At 37.7% G+C, this 16765-nt stretch overlaps 2 protein-coding genes across 20 annotated transcripts in view; one reads left to right on the top strand and one right to left on the bottom strand.

Annotated features, from left to right (window-relative positions):
• DRC9 (dynein regulatory complex subunit 9) overlaps positions 1 to 9306 on the top strand; it is a 48348-nt gene extending 39042 nt beyond the window's left edge. For all 3 annotated transcript variants that reach the window (XM_073804121.1, XM_033855716.2, XM_019922965.3), the window contains 2 exons: positions 802 to 903; positions 2325 to 9306. In XM_073804121.1, the coding sequence (XP_073660222.1) occupies positions 802 to 903; positions 2325 to 2465 (243 nt within the window). In that variant the 3' untranslated portion in view covers positions 2466 to 9306. The remainder of the gene's footprint in view (positions 1 to 801; positions 904 to 2324) is intronic.
• LRCH3 (leucine rich repeats and calponin homology domain containing 3) overlaps positions 8530 to 16765 on the bottom strand; it is a 115705-nt gene continuing 107469 nt past the window's right edge. For 13 of the 17 annotated variants that reach the window (XM_073804117.1, XM_033855712.2, XM_073804113.1 and 10 more), the window contains one exon: positions 8530 to 14579. In XM_073804117.1, coding sequence (XP_073660218.1) covers positions 14379 to 14579 — 201 coding nt within the window. In that variant the 3' untranslated portion in view covers positions 8530 to 14378. The remainder of the gene's footprint in view (positions 14580 to 16765) is intronic. The other 4 variants (XM_033855714.2, XM_073804115.1, XM_033855711.2 and 1 more) reach the window with 1 other exon arrangement.

Here is a 16765-nt window from a genome sequence, read left to right as displayed (position 1 = left end):
CCTCTGAAGATAATTTATAAATGATGATTTATAAAAAGCTTCTGATTGTGGTTTCATCATTGAACAAATGTAGAACTTCTCAAATTTCTCTTTTGAAAGATGGGTGCTATTTGTAGGTATACATTCTATTAGTTTTTTTTAATTAATTGTTTTGATGTCATTAGCCACACATCAAGTTAGTATTTCTTTTTTTTTTAAAGAAGAGGGCAATTTTTTAAATTAATTAATTAATTAATTGTTTGTTGCATTGGTCTTCGTTGCTGCGTGTGGGCTTTCTCTAGTTGCGGCGAGCAGGGTCCACTCTTCATTGTGGTGCGTGGGTTTCTCATTGCGGTGGCTTCTCTTGTTGCACAGCACGGGCTCTAGGCGCGCGGTCTTCAGTAGTTGTGGCGTGCGGACTTCAGTAGTTGTGGCTCATGGGCTGTAGAGCGCAGGCTCAGTAGTTGTGGTGCACGGGCTTAGTTGCTCCGCAGCATGTGGGATCTTCCCCGACCAGGGCTCGAACCTGTGTCCCCTGCATTGGCAGGTGGATTCTTAACAATTGTGCCACCAGGGAAGTCCTGGTATGGTTCATTTTAAAGTTTTATATTAAAAATGCAGGGCTGGGGAGTTCCCTGGTGGTCTAGTGGTTAAAATTCCAGGCTTTCACTGCCGTGGCTGGGGTTCAATCCCTGGTTGGGAAACAGAGATCCCACAAGTCATGTGGTGCAGACAAAAAAAAGAACACAAAACACCTGGGCTGGCTGGGCCACAGCTTAGTGAGCAAGTCCTGTAACATATGATTGATGTCTACTTTTGCAGATAAGGGAATATGAACAAGTCATCATTGAAGATCGTATAGAAAAGGAGAAGACCCGGAAGAAGATAGAACGGGATCACTTGGAATTAGAGAGCAGCATAAAGGTAGAAAACTGGCACCTTAGTAATTGGCATCTTGGGGCTTTTTCAATTCTGTAGCTGGCCAAACACTGAGGAATGCAGAGCATCTCTCGTTTATTCTCACACGTGGAACAGGAAATCTGTGAGGAAGCATGGCCTAAAAATTGGGCTTTGCCAACACATGGCCCGTGGTGCAGGGAGACAGTTAAGAGAAAAGGACATGCCCCCAATTTTTAATCCAGGAAGGAAGAGGTGGTTAGCAGTGGAAGCAAAACCTATAACTTGCGCCCAGAGGTCAAACTTATGAATACTAGTTCTAACCAAAACATCTCCTAAAGGAATTCTTTTTAATATACTACTACTTCTTAAAATCCTATTTATAAGTCAGTCCAGGCTATCTGCTAGGTTCAGATCAAGAGCTGTTTTCAAAAAAGGTGAAGGTGATTAAGTAGCAGTTCAGAAAAAAAGAGAGAGAGTTTTATATGAACTTGTGTATATTAGTGATGATGAAACTGGCAAGTCAGATTCTGGGAAATATTTTCAAGCAAGAATAACATCAGCTGGACTAAAACTGTAGTTTTGACAATTGCTCTTCTCTCTGAAAGAGGAGTATCTGCTGAGACCCTACAGTGTGCAAGCTGTGGTTTGGGATGTATATTAGGGGGTGTATTAAGACAGTAAACTTTGAAGTACATTCGGGACCAGGTATTTAAACCCAAACTTGAGCTTTCCATTAGGAGTCAGATGTATAGTTAGCAAGTATTTATTGAGCTTCTCTGGTGTTTTCTATTTGTCAGGATTCCTCGATTTAGAGCAAAACGGTAAGAGGTAGCTGAAGACCATTTTTGTTTTCTTTTTATTAGTGGATTTGCTCCCAGTCTTTGAAGCTTAATCTGATTTGAAAGTAGACCAGACTGTATTTAGAACAGTTGTGTCTAATGACTAAGATATTCAAGGGAGCTAACTAAATCCTTTTTGAAGGGGAGTTTTGATCCTTTCATCAATCATTAGAGATTGAAATGCACCAGGAAACCTACTGAAATCACTAGATTATCTGCACATTTTTGACTGAGTGCTTGCTTTTGCCTGTGGTCCAGGTAACTAGCATTGCTTTTGGATCAAATGGTTGTTAGATTTGGGGAACTTGGAAGTTCATAAAGAGCAGCAGTATAAGGGACTCAGGTTTCTAAGTGTAAAGGAAAGATAGGCCTAATCAGATCCCTTTTCTTCAGTTTTACTCCTTGAAAACTTTAGAGTCCAGGGCTTAAGCTCTGAGTCCTGCACAACAGGCAAGCACTGCTCAAGGATAGCATGCTTGGCCACTTCTGTGTCTCAGAGACCATCTTCACAGAAGTTAGTTTATGAAGAAACAATCCCCTTATGTAGAAAGAATGCAGCTTGTCAGGCATACTACAAATTGTACCCCCTTCCCTGTCCTCTTCCAGCTCCAGGCCTGGTGGCGAGGCACTGTGGTGCGGAAGGAAATTGGTGGTTTCAAAATGCCCAAGAAGGGCAAAGATGATGGCAAGGATTCAAAAGGTAAAGGTAAAGGCAAAGACAAGGACAAGCGGAGAGGCAAGAAGTGACCAAGTTATCTTCTGTGTTTTCTGCTGGTGTTTTGGAGGTCGGAAGGAGGACCTGAAGGGAATAAGAAACATCTTTTACCATCACAGATAACTCATCTACAGGTTGTTTCTTATTTGGACATTCTCAGGTGAGGCCTAGTTATACTAGGTCACCTTGACGGTTATACTAGTTTTCAAACCCCGAATTAGGATTATACTGTGGATTCAGAGCTTCTTCATAACTTGAAAAAAAAATTCCTGGGAAGAAATATTTCTAGAAGTCTTGTGAAGATTCCTCTCACTCTTTCTCACCAGAAAAAAAGTACATAATCCTAGTTATAGTGATACATTAAAACTTCAGTAGTTCCTGTAATGTCTCTGATTCTGACTTTATTCAACTTGCCTATAGTGAAAAATGGCACTTAGGAGCAAAGAGTGTCATAAATGACACTTTTTTTGGCATCTCATTTATTTTTTTATACAGCATGTTCTTATTACTTATCTATTATATATATATTAGTGTATACATGTCAATTCCAACCTCCCAATTCATCACACCACCACCCCCTGCCACTCTCTCCCCTTGGTGTCCATACGTTTGTGCTCTACATCTGTTTCTCTATTTTTGCCCTGCAAACCGGTTTATCTGTACCATTTTTCTAGGTTCCACATATATGCGTTAATATACAGTATTTGTTTTTCTCTTTCTGACTTCACTCTGTATGACAGTCTCTAGGTCCATCCACGTCTCCAAAAATGACCCAATTTCATTTCTTTTTATGTCTGAATAATATTCCATTGTATATATGTACCACATCTTCTTTATCCATTTGTCTGTCGATGGGCATTTAGGTTGCTTCCATGTCCTGGCTATTTAAAGTAGTGCTGCAGTGAACACTGGGGTGCATGTGTCTTTTTGAATTATGGTTTTCTCTGGGTATATGCCCAGTAGTGGGATTGCTGGGTCATATGGTAATTCTATTTTTAGTTTTTTAAGGAGCCTCCATCCTGTTCTCCATAGTGGCTGTATCAATTTACATTCCCACCAACAGTGCAAGAGAGTTCCCTTTTCTCCACACCCTCTCCAGCATTTGTTGTCTGTAGATTTTCTGATGATGCCCATTCTAACCAGTGTGAGGTGATACCTCACTGTAGTTTTGATTTGCGTTTCTCTAATAATTAGTGATGTTGGGCAGCTTTTCATGTGTTTGTTGGCAATCTGTGTACCTTCTTTGGAGAAATGTCTATTTAGGTCTTCTGCCCATTTTTTGATTTTTTTTTTGTGGTACGCGGGCCTCTCACTGTCATGGCCTCTCCCGTTGCGGAGCAGAGGCTCCAGACGTGCAGGCTCAGTGGCCATGGCTCACGGGCCCAGCCGCTCCTCGGCAGGTGGGATCTTCCCAGACCGGGGCACGAACCCGTGTCCCCTGCATTGGCAGGCAGACTCTCAACCACTGTGCCACCAGGGAAGCCCCTGTTTTTTTAATACTGAGCTGCACGAGCTGTTTATACATTTTGGAGATTAAGCCTTTGTCCGTTGATTCGTTTTGCAAATATTTTCTCCCATTCTGAGGGTTATCTTTTCTTCTTGTTTATAGTTTCCTTTGCTGTGCAAAAGCTTTTAAGTTTCATTAGGTCCCATTTGTTTATTTGTTTTTATTTCCATTACTCTAGGAGGTGGGTCAAAAAAGATCTTGCTGTGATTTATGTCAGAGTGTCCTTCCTATGTTTTCCTCTAAGAGTTTTGTAGTGTCCGGTCTTACATTTAGGTCTTTAATCCATTTTGAGTTTATTTTTGTGTATGGTGTTAGGGTGTGTTCTAACTTCATTCTTTTACATGTAGCTGTCCAGTTTTCCCATCACCATTTATTGAAGAGGCTGTTTTCTCTCCACTGTATATCCTTGCCTCCTTTGTCATAGATTAGGTAACCATAGGTGTGTGGGTTTATCTCTGGGCTTTCTATCCTGTTCCATTGATCTATATTTCTGTTTTTGTGCCAGTACCATATGGTCTTAATTACTGTAACTTTGTAGTATAGCCCAAAGTCAGGGAGTCTGATTCCTCCAGCTCCGTTTTTTCCCCTCAAGATTGCTTTAGCTATTCGGGGTTTTTTGTGTCTCCATACAAATTTTAAGATTTTTTGTTCTAGTTCTGTAAAAAATGCCATTGGTAATTTGATAGGGAATCCACTGAATCTGTAGATTGCTTTGAGTAGTATAGTCATTTTCACAATATTGATTCTTCCAATCCGAGAACATGGTATATCTCTCCACCTGTTTGTGTCATCTTTGATTTCTTTCATCAGTGTATAGTTTTCTGAGTACAGGTCTTTTACCTCCTTTGTAGGTTTATTCCTAGATATTTTATTCTTTTTGTTGCAATGGTGAATGGGATTGTTCCCTTACTTTCTCTTTCTGATCTTTCGTTGTTAGTGTATAGGAATGCAAGAGATTTCTGTGCATTAATTTTGTATCCTGCAACTTTACCAAATTCATTGATTAGCTCTAGTAGTTTTCTAGTGGCATCTTTAGGATTCTCTATGTATGGTATCATGTCATCTGCAGTGACAGTTTTACTTCTTCTTTTCCGACTTGGATTCCTTTTATTTCTTTTTCTTCTCTGATTGCTGTGGCTAAAACTTCCAAAAACTATGTTGAATAATAGTGGTGAGAGTGGACAACCTTGTCTTGTTCCTGATCTTAGTGGAAATGGTTTCAGTTTTTCACCATTGAGAATGATGTTTGCCGTGGGTTTGTCATATATGGCCTTTATTATGTTCAGGTAGGTTCCCTCTATGCCCACTTTTTGGATAGTTATCATAAATGGGTGTTGAATTTTGTCAAAAGCTTTTTCTGCATCTGTTGAGATGATCATATGGTTTTTATTCTTCAATATGTTAATATGGTGTATCACATTGATTGATTTGTGTATATTGAAGAATCCTTGCATCACTGGGATAAATCCCAGTTGGCCATGGTGTATGATCCTTTTAATGTGTTGCTGGACTCTGTTTGCTAGTATTTATTGAGGATTTTTGCATCTATACTCCTCAGTGATATTGGTCTATAATTTTCTCTTTTTGTAGTAGCTTTGTCTGGTTTTGGTATCAGGGTGATGGTAGCTGCATAGAATGAGTTTGGGAGTGTTCCTTCCTTTGCAATTTTTTGGAAGATGGGTGTTAGCTCTTTTCTAAATCTTTGATAGAATTCACCTGTGAAGCCATCTGGTCCTGGACTTCTGTTTGTTGGAGGATTTTTAATCAGAGTTTAAACTTCATTACTTGTGATTGGTCTGTTCATATTTTCTATTTCTTCCTGGTTCAGTCTTGGAAGGTTATACCGTTATAAGCATTTGTCCATTTCTTCCAGGTTGTCTATTTTATTGGCATAGAGTTGCTTGTAGTAGTCTCTTATGATGCTTTGTATTTCTGCGGTGTCCACTGTAACTTCTCCTTTTTCATTTCTAATTTTATTGATTCGAGTCCTCTCCCTCTTTTTCTTGATGAGTCTGGCTAAAGCTTTATCAATTTTGTTTATCTTCTCAAAGAACCAGCTTTTAGTTTCATTGATCTTTGCTATTGTTTTGTTTCTATTTCATTTGTTTCTGCTCTGATGTTTATGATTTCTTTCCTTCTACTTACTTTGGGTTTTGTTTGTCCTTCTTTCTCTAGTTCCTTTAGGTGTAAGGTTAGATTGAGATTTTTCTTGTTTATTGAGGTAGGATTGTATTACTATAAACATACCTCTTATAACTGCTTTTGCTGCATCCCATAGGTTTTGGATTGTGTTTTTGTTGTCATTTGTCTCTAGGTATTTTTTGATTTCCTCTGATTTCTTCAGTGATCTCTTGGTTATTTAGTAATGTATTGTTTAGCCTCCATGTGTTTGTGTTTTTATTGTTTTTTCCCTGTAATTGATTTCTAATCTCATAGCGTTGTGGTCGGAAAAGATGCTTGATATGATTTGTTTTCTTAAATTTACCAAGGCTTGATTTGTGACACAAGGTGTGATCTATCCTGGAGAATGTTCCATGTGCACTTGAGAAGAAAGTGTAATCTGCTGTTTTTGGATGGAATGTCCTGTAAATATCAATTAAATTTCTCTTGTCTATTGTGTCATTTACAGCTTGTGTTTCCTTATTAATTTTCTGTGTGGATGATCTGTCCATTGGTGTAAGTGAAGTGTTAATGTCCCCCACTATTATTGTGTTACTGTTGATTTCCTCTTTTATAGCTGTTAGCAGTTGCCTTATGTATTGAGGTGCTCCTATGTTGGGTGCATATATATTTGTAATTGTTGTATCTTCTTCTTACATTGATCCCTTGATCATTATATAGTGTCCCTCCTTGTCTCTTGTAACATTCTTTATTTATAAAGTCTACTTTATCTGATACGAGTATTGCTACTCCAGCTTTCTTTTGATTTCCATTTGCATGGAATATCTTTTTCCATCCCCTCGCTTTCAGTCTGTATGTGTCCCTTGGCCTGAAGTGGGTCTCTTGTAGACAGCATATATATGGGTCTTGTTTCTGTATCCATTCAGTGAGCCTGTGTCTTTTGGTTGGAGCATTTAATCCATTCATGTGTAAGGTAATTATCGATATTTATGTTTCTATTACCATTTTCTTCATTGTTATGGGTTTGTTTTTGGTAGGACATTTTCTTCTCTTGTGTTTCCCACTTAGAGAAGTTCCTTTATCATTTGTTGTAGAGCTGGGTTGGTGGTGCCGAATTCTCTTAGATTTTGCTTGTATGTAAAGCTTTTGCTTTCTCCATCAAATCTGAATGAGATCCTTGCCAGGTAGAGTGATCTTGGTTGTAGGTTCTTCCCTTTCATCACTTTATCATGCCACTCCCTTCTGCCTTGTAGTTTCTGCTGAGACATCACCTGTTAACCTTATGGGATTTCCCTTGTTTGTTGTTTTCCCCTTGGTGCTTTTAATAATTTTTGTCAATTTGATTACTGTATGTCCCAGCATGTTTCTCCTTGGGTTTATGCTGCCTGGGACTCTCTGCACTTCCTGGACTTGGGTGGCTATTTCCTTTCCCGTGTTAGGGAAGTTTCCAATTATAATGTCTTCAAATATTTTCTTGGGTCCCTTCTCTCTTTTCTTTCTGGGACTTCTATAATGTGAATTTTGGTGTGTTTAATGTTGTCCCAGAGGTCTCTTAGGCTGTCTTCATTTCTTTTCATTCTTTTTTCTTTATTCTGTTCCATGGCAGTGAATTCCACCATCCTGTTTTCCAGGGCACTTATCCATTCTTCTGTCTCAGTTATTCTGCTATTGATTCCTTCTAGTGTAATAAATGACACTCTTATGAGCAAAAGTGGTGTTCAGTAGGAACTACAAGATGATGTTTATCAAGTGTCTAGAATATTACATACACAATAAAGTTTTAATAAAGGTTGGCTCCTGCCTGCCTTTTAAATTTATTATCACTTTACTGTTTTTATGGGGGGGGTGTCACATGGAACATGTATCTTATTATAAGCTGCTTCAGCTCCTTTTCTGGGAAGTAGGTAGGGATATAAATGATAAATACAAGATAGAAGTGAGATGTCAGAACATACAGCCCACACATAGGAAAGACAGGGGACACAGGTCAGTGGGGAGATGAGTCTGGAGATATTGCTGAGATGTGAGACAGTAGGGCCTATACCTGCTTTGCTTACTCAATAACTCTCACCTTATGGGGTATTAAGACTAAAAGAGGTAAAGCATGTGAAAATACCTAATCTGTGACTGGCACATAAAGCTGATTGTCATTCTCTCTCTCCCGCTAAAAGAGAATGAGCCCATTGGGTCATTCTTGCCTTGATTGATCAGGATAGAATGTCTTGGAATGCTAAAGCTCTCCCTATAGCATAGTTGGTAATTTCTGAGAAAAGTCTTTCAAATGGGTCACATATATTTCAAAATTAAGCCTTATATCTAACTCCAAATACAGGACACTACTGATATGTATACTTCCTTAAAAAAGTATATTTTGATCTCAAGGGACCATTATGAGGACCCAGTTTCTACTGATATTCCATCAAAGAATTTACCCTTTTGTTTTTGCCAAGGAAACCATGCTTTAGGTATGAACATTTTCAAATCAGCCTTTATTTCTTGCTATTGAAGTGCTGTCTTTTATTTTAATGTCAATGTGTAAAGTGGCATACAGGCAATTTAAAATTACATGATACTGACATATTTATTCTTAGAACTTATGCATTATATTTACAGACATACAAATATAGGACAATGTTTTACAAAATCTTTTACTAATTACATGTTTACAACATTTTCAGAAATAAAATGAAATCTGCTGTAAACCACCTTACTGCAATATGTATATAAAAACATTTCTGAATATCCATGTTCTCCTTCATTTCTATAACCATTTAAGCGCTTAGTTTTAAAAAATTCATCATACTCATCAGCGTAGTCATACATCATTAGTCACTGCTGGACTTTTATCAAGTAGAGAAATCAGACTCCTTGATTAGCTATGAGGCTGTATTTTCAAAAGCTATTAAGGAAAGTGACCTACTACTACTAAGTGTCCTATTCTATTCTAGCCAAATACAAAGGCCCTTTCTCCCATGAGTTGTTTCCAGAGAAAATTGGTTTGGAGTGCTAAACAAGTATGAGATTGAAAGCCCAGAAACCTGCTGACTTAAAATCTCCACCGTTAGCAGGGGCCCTGGTGGGCAGGCACTTAGCCTTTTCTTCATTCACTCTTCAGCGCTGGGAAGGTCACTGCTTCAGTAGGAAGTTCATAAATGGTCAGGTGGAACTGTAACAAAATCATCTTTATCTTATGTTAGAGTCTAGCAAGGCTAAATATTAAATTTTCTTTCCAGTTAAAAAAAAAAGGTATATACAAAACACTGAGTACAAAAATTTTCCAACAAAAACATCATGACTTGTTTTGCATCTTGACATAGAAAAGACATTCAATATATTTTTCTTTCATTATCAACCAAAACTGTAAACAAATATTTTCTAACTATTCAAATATAAATTTGAATTAGTCTGATAAAAATATATGAATAAAGTTTCATGCTATGTATAAAATTTGAAATACGTTGAAAATTCCAATTATTCCTACGGGAAAATTAGTCACAAATGTTCCAAATGTTGCATTATGTATGCTGACTGGGATTATTCCTTGCAACTATGTGACAAACAGTCCTGTCCTTTGCTGAGTTTCATTTCAAATGGCTGTCTATAATTTGGAGATTGTACTGAGGTTTAATGTTGACTAGAAGTAAAAATACCTAGAGTTTAAAAATATACACAGCTAAATTCTAAACAAGTCCTATGACTGGTGGGTCTGTTTGGAACTGTAAATATAATGGGGTCTGGCTCTAAGCAGTTTAAACACATTTTACTTTTGTTTCATAAGGACCCTGAAGGATTGGGCTTTGAGCTCAGATGTTTTGTGTTATATAAGTTTAAACCTGTGACAACAAGGAGAAAACATTATTTTGGCCAGATACTCAACATGATTTTATCCAGAGTTACTTTTAGATGCTGCTACATGATAAAACAAGAGAACATTATTCTTAAATGTATGTACTGGTAAAGAAACCCTAGAACAGTTAACAACAGGAAAAAACCTAGATAACTAGTATCTTCACTTACTCTCTTTACTTGGTTTACAAAGGCAGTGAATACCAGAAGATATCACTGACAACTAAAAAGGTCTCAAAATATAGGGGAAGAAAGACCCAAGTGGCTTAGACTTGAATTAGGTTTTGTGCTGTCTGAGCCCTTAGGCCCTTTTACTGCACCCATAATTGAGTAAGTAAGGCACTGGTGGGGGAGCTAGATGGCTAGATGAAAAGACAGCAAGCTGTTTTTAAAATGCCACAAGTGCTTTAACTCAGCTACAGAAATTGGCAGTTAGCTGAAAGAAATGTAAGAAGCTTGGCTCTTCCTTTATTTTCATAATCTTCAGTTATTTGGGGAGCTGGAAGTGCATCTGCTGTGACTGGAAGGTGTTCACAGGTGCAGGTATCCCGGGAGCAGCTTGCAGGGGAGAAGGGGTGAGCTCAATGAAGTCAACACACAGGATGCAGAGTGTCACAAGCTACCAGCCTAAAGATCTGGACCCTGTGTGTAGAGTGCTTGATTATAATATTTAGATAACAGTGGGATGATACATAGAACCATCCTCTAAGTGGTGGTGGACTGGAGCTGGGGGGAGGTCTAGGACACTGGCCTTAAATGCAACAGTATCTGTTTCATTGTTTTACTATGCAAAATCTAGACCTTCTACATTATTTTTATTTTACCTTGGACAGAACAGTCCAAGTAGTCATAATAGAGCTGAAAAACATGGTGAAGTCATTACTCCCCCCAAATTATACAAATATCTAGCTTGGAACAATGGTCTCCACTATATGAAACACCTGGAATGTTTGTTGAAATGCAGATACCCAGGCCTCACTCTAGACCAACCGAGTGAGAATCTGTACTTTAACAAATTCTCCAGGAGCTTCTAATGAACAACCACGTTTAGAAACTACTGGATTCCAGAGGGCTTGGAAACAGGGAAAGATAACAGCATGGCGGTGCCTTCAAGAGAGACAAATATCCTTCTGAGAAGATAGTCTTCAGTATGTGAAAGAGCCTACTCTCTAGACAAGCACAGCCAGGTTAGGCTTCAGTGTTGGGTTCTCAATAATGACAGAATTAATTTTTATTTGTGAAAACCAACCATGTCTTCATAAACAATTCAATGCAAATGGATATAACCTCCCCTAAAATGGAGAAATGAAGCAAAATATTCCTGTTAGGAATCATGGAAACAGTCCCTTTCAAGAACACATAAGCGCTTTGTTAAGCAGACGGCTCACAGCAGCAGTCACGCTGTCCTGTTTCGTTTTGGCCAGGCCAACGCCCACGGTGCTGGGAGTCCTTACACAGCAGATAACTGGTGCTGCTGCTGCTTGGGCGGGGCAAGTTCCAGGAGAGCCTGGACCGTCAGCGCAACCTGGCTCAAACCTTTCTCTTCTAAAATGTGGAGAGGCAAACATAATTGCTCCTGAAATGGGACAATGTAACATAAAAACAAACAGAAGAGAAAAGAGGATGAACATCACAGAACTGAAAAGAAAAAACAAGCATCTCTTCTCTCCCTCATAATAATGAACTGAGATAAGAGAAGTCAGTACCTGAGAATCTGACCTCTGTTAATATGAGTTACACAGAGATGGTACCTGACACTCGTCACTTTTTTTTTTATTAATACATCTAAAAGTACATCCAGATCATTTTGAATATGAGAAAATGGACAAGTTACATACACTTTTACATACAACAGAAGATAAACATACTACTATGGAGTAAGAGCAGCATCCTTCACCCCTGATAAATAAAAGAGCAACGCAGATCAGTAAAATGAGGCAGGTGAAAATAGAAAAACAGTTCCAAGTTACCAGATGGCTGAAGCCTAAAGATATAACATTGTAGGAGAAAGTGCTTTGGAAATTACAAACCATAGGAATACAAGATAGTTTCATGCCATAACTCAGACTGCATGAGAGAGGAATGCTCTCTACGTTATAGTCCTGACTATGAAAATCAGGGTTCTCAGACCAGGCAGGGATCATGGGAAGAAACTGAAGTATATCCTTGAGATTTAGAAGTATTTGAGAAAATGTCCCCTACACTGGATAATTCACGGAAGGCCCAGTTTGAATTACTTAAAAACTTGAATTACAGAACTTAAATAAAGAAATCATATTTGAAAAAGTATTTTATATCCTGGTATTTAAGGTATTTAATGGATTAAATTATGCTGGAGAACTATGATGTGAGCTTAGTCAGGAACACATTAATTAACATATATTTGAAAAGCATTTACATGTTTGCTTAAGCAAGTTAAATTACTTCTATCTTGTTTATTACCTCATTAATGTGTTTGGTTAATCCTTTCTTTTAAGACAAAAAGGCATATCATAAGAATAACATCTATCATTGATTAGATGAAAGAAAGAAGAGGTTACTCTTGAATGAAAGTGGAATTCTGGTTCTACTGAAAAAGACTATACATACTTATTAAAGAAGATAACTGGATTTTTCTCAGCTTTTCATTGGCACTTAATTATATTATTAGGAAGTTTTACAAAACCAGTTGCAATAAAAAATATAACAAGTATGTTTTATGAACCGTTATTGGTACTTGTGCTTCTTAATCACTTTCTTTTTAATACTTACCTTGATAAAACAAGGTAAATGGAATCTTTTGATCTTAAGAAACTAGCAACTTTGTATAAATCTTCTGAGTACAACTGAAGTACAGATTAACTATACTTAAAATGAACCTGCAGGGTGTTTTACTCTGGAGGGAGACATATTTCCTCTGAGGCCGATTCCTTGATCTCCGTTTCCAGGGGTGCCCAGCGACCCGTAAGCCCGTGGCTTACACATTCCCTCAGTGGCTTATGCTTTCCAGATGCACATTTACTTTCTAGCTGGCTTAGAGCAAACTCTGTTCTGAAGAGAATGCACCATTACTCCCCCAAAACCACACAAAACACCATGTGTTTTTTTAAAGGGACAGAACTTCACAAAACTGAATGATCTCTGACTCAGAGACATCTTAAAAACAAAAAAAAAACCTCCCCCCAACTCCAAAAGGCACTACTGCTGTTTTCAACACAGTGTTCAATGTTTCAGCATTAAAAATAAAAGGTTTTTAATGTGTTAAATAATTTTCCCATTTAATATGAAAGAAAACCAAAGCAATCAGATCCTCAGATTGACTTCTACAACATGATATGGTTCCTCACAATCTTCCTTCATACATGAGTTCAGTTGTCCAATTTTCTTAGCAGAGTTCAGAGATTCCTGAATGTTCAGAAACACTATTTATGAGAACCAGAATCTGAATGCAATTATAAGTACTTTCAAGCATTAAGGCTAGCAGCTAATATACTAAGCATTCTGAAAGAGGCATTCATCACCTTGGGTACAGAACAGAGATTGCTGCCTAATTCTTTACCTGCTACTGTTGAGATAAAATCTCCTCAACAGCCTATCAAATATAAGTTCACCTATTAAGATGGTTCAAATATATTGGAAATTATATAAATTCCAATTTTAAATTCTAAATAGGATTCTAGAAGTGAAGTTAAAGATAACAAACATAATAAATGTGCAGACAGGTGCCTACCCCTGAAAGGTCAGCTCCAGATAATTTGCTGTGTACTGTTTCCAATGTACACAATGGGCTCAGAATAGCAATCTAGGGAACCTACATTATCTTTGGACTGAACATTCTGATCAAATTAAAATTATTAAGATTAAATGGCCAGTGCCTTCCAGATGTCCAGAGAGCAGATGCTTATTAGGTGGACTTGTGCCTACCAATAAAGACAGATTTCAGGATTTCAGGGCACAGCTCAATGCAGAGATCTAAGTGACCAGGTGCTCCCCAGAACAGAAGGGGTGCAACTGTTTCCTCATGAACAGCTGTTGAAAAGTTCAGCAACTCATAATTTTAATACTTCTCACAATTTCAACACTTAAGTTGTATTGAGGCATGGAAATAAGGCCAGATGGAAATTTTATTATGCCATTTGGAAATAAAGTCCTAAGTCATATTCTAACAACAGGCTCAGGATTGTATTAGTAGACCCTGCTCAGCATTTATGATAAGAGAAACAAGGCCACATATAGGCCAGGAGAATGGACAAATGAGCAGAAGAAAATATACTGGTCTTTCTGCTCTTTGTTAGCAATCATAAATGCTTCCTAATGTGATGAGCTGCTCATCTGGACACACGAGGAAAGAAGTTATCTACTTTATTGGTTAGCTCTTTGATGGCTAACCAATTAAAAAAAAAGCACATATGTAAATACTTTTGAATGAGAAACAAACCTCCTTTACCAAGCACAGGAATGAGGTGGAAAAATCACTGGAATGCACTTTCGGCTAGAGGGGGAAGATCCAGTAATAAAGCATACAGAGAGTTAACATTAGAGTACAATAAAATGCCACAAAACCCAAAAGCTGGATAGATAGAGAGACAAAACTGGATTCTTCTGAATGTGCCCCAAGAGAAAGTAGTGTTTCAACAGTTCTTTTTACGCTGAGGTTTAGCTGAAGGATGTCAGAAGGGGAACAAAGATTGTCCTGTCCAAAGTGTGAGCAGGAAAGGAAAACAGAAAAATAAAGTCAGTGGATCAGAAACACAGATTTGAGTATAGAATTCAATATGATCATCTCAGTCATATTCAAAGAAACATATCCCATAACATTTTTTATTATGATGAATCAAAATGCTGAAAAACAAAACCACAAAGAATCCTCTATGTTCTCAGCTTGATTTTACTACTAAATAGCAGAATAAAATTGTTGGTGATTAGTATGAACATTCAGGATAAAATGAACAGAGGTGGATGCTGACTTAGGGTTATGTGAGGCCTGAGAGTGGTTGAGTGGGTGAGGCAACCTCTTTCTCGACTCATTCTTCCCTATTAACAAAAAATAGGCCAGAAAGCAAGGACAAAACCTGGGGGTGGGCTGAGGAGAGGGAATTTTTTGGAGAAAGCCAGGTGAGTCAAGGAGGTTCAAAGAATGAAGAAAGCATAATAATCAGGGGAAATTTATTACCTGGAAGTCAGGTGTACTGAATGACTTGGTGTTCCTCTAAAAATCAAGTCCATCTTAACTAAGTCTTGTTTACTAATTGTACAAAATAAATCTAAAGTTGTAATGGGCCTTAGAAATCATCCAAACCCTCCAGTTCACAGATTAAGAAATTAAATAAAAGCATTACTGGACTTGATAACAGGAAAATATTCTTTCACACGTAACATATAATAACTCCAGAACATAAGATATTGGATTCAGAAGTTTTTATCACCAACTATAGTTTTTTGACTGTAACATATATTTAATAAAAGCATAATAATAAAGAGACTATCCATATGCCCAACCTTATTGGAGGTTTTTAACAATCACTTTATTCTTCAGTGTTTCATTCATAATTTAACTTGTAAACATTTAAAAAGTTATACTGAGAAGGGAAATCATTCACCTTTATATATGTTTTCTGGACAGAAGATCTGACAAATTTTTCAATATTAAGTTTTATGTTATCTGTTTTCAAAAGTGATCATTATTACATCCCTGATTTTATTTACAAGTGAAACATAGCAGGCGGTCATGTTTAGGTAAAGGTCATAATGCCCAGAAGTAGGGGAGAACAAAGGAAGAAGAGGTATAGGTTTCTTCTTCCCTTCCATGGCAGAGGGACCTGAGAATGCTAGTTTAAACCTACGAGTTTGTATTTATTCATTTTCCTTCATTTTGTTTTAGGCAAATGATCAACTGTTTTAGCAGAAGTAGCAGCATAACAGGAACGCATCTAAAAGTGTTAGTGATGGTGGTGGTGAGACTTGGGTGGAAGGCAGGAGTGGAGAAGGAAGAGGTGGCCCATGTGGAATGTCCATTTACTCTTTCTGGTAGGGGGAAAGGGAGGGGAAGGAGGATGTGTCAAGAACTCCAGTCTAAAGCCACCCTGGAAAAATACCCAGTCTTTTTTTTTTTAGTACCTAGTCTTTTAAAATTGTATTTTTTCTACCTCCTGCCTTCAAATAAATACTGTTAACCATTGCTTGGCAAATGGTGGAATAAAATGCATGCTTTAAAAGGCGCACTGTTTTTGATTTTGTTGACTGATGGCGGTTATATTCTAAAAGAATTTCAGTGTATAGACTTTAAATCTGAGATAGATGACAGTTCTGTAAAGCCCAGAGTACATGTACAATGACTGTAAGAAGTCCTTTACAGGTTTGACATAGGCTAAGTGTGCCAGCACGTCTTGCCGTGTGGGGCCGTTTTCAGCACTCTTCTCTCTAGGTATGTGGTGCCTCTTTTTAATCACTCATATTTTTCCTCTGGTCCCATTACCTGCACGAACCCATGCCACATTCTCTTGTTCAAAGACACTGTTATGGAACTGGGGCAGGTACTGGGCATGCTTGTGATGGTCAGGTAGGATCATCTCAAGTAGGCATAAGGGAAACACTGAATGTTAGAGTGTACATGTGAATATTAGAACCTGCCTGTTTAATATGAGAAATGTATGCTATTTATCTAGAAACCTTATTAATGCTCTCAATATGTTTAAAAATGGTTAGTTCTAAAAGAGATGATGAGCCTTCAGAAAACAATATGATATAAAGGCAATACATTTGCTTTGAATTTGTCCACAGGAACAAAAAAGATCCTTGCTAACTACCACTAAATGTAAATTTCAGTTATTTTATAACTCAGCTTAAAAAAATGCAAAAGAAAAAAGTAAAAAATAAGTA

The sequence above is a fragment of the Tursiops truncatus genome, chromosome 4 (assembly GCF_011762595.2).
Source record: "Tursiops truncatus isolate mTurTru1 chromosome 4, mTurTru1.mat.Y, whole genome shotgun sequence".
Taxonomy (NCBI): domain Eukaryota; kingdom Metazoa; phylum Chordata; class Mammalia; order Artiodactyla; family Delphinidae; genus Tursiops; species Tursiops truncatus.
The sequence above is the reverse complement of the archived record's forward strand: the minus strand, read 5'-3'. Positions and strand labels throughout refer to the sequence as shown.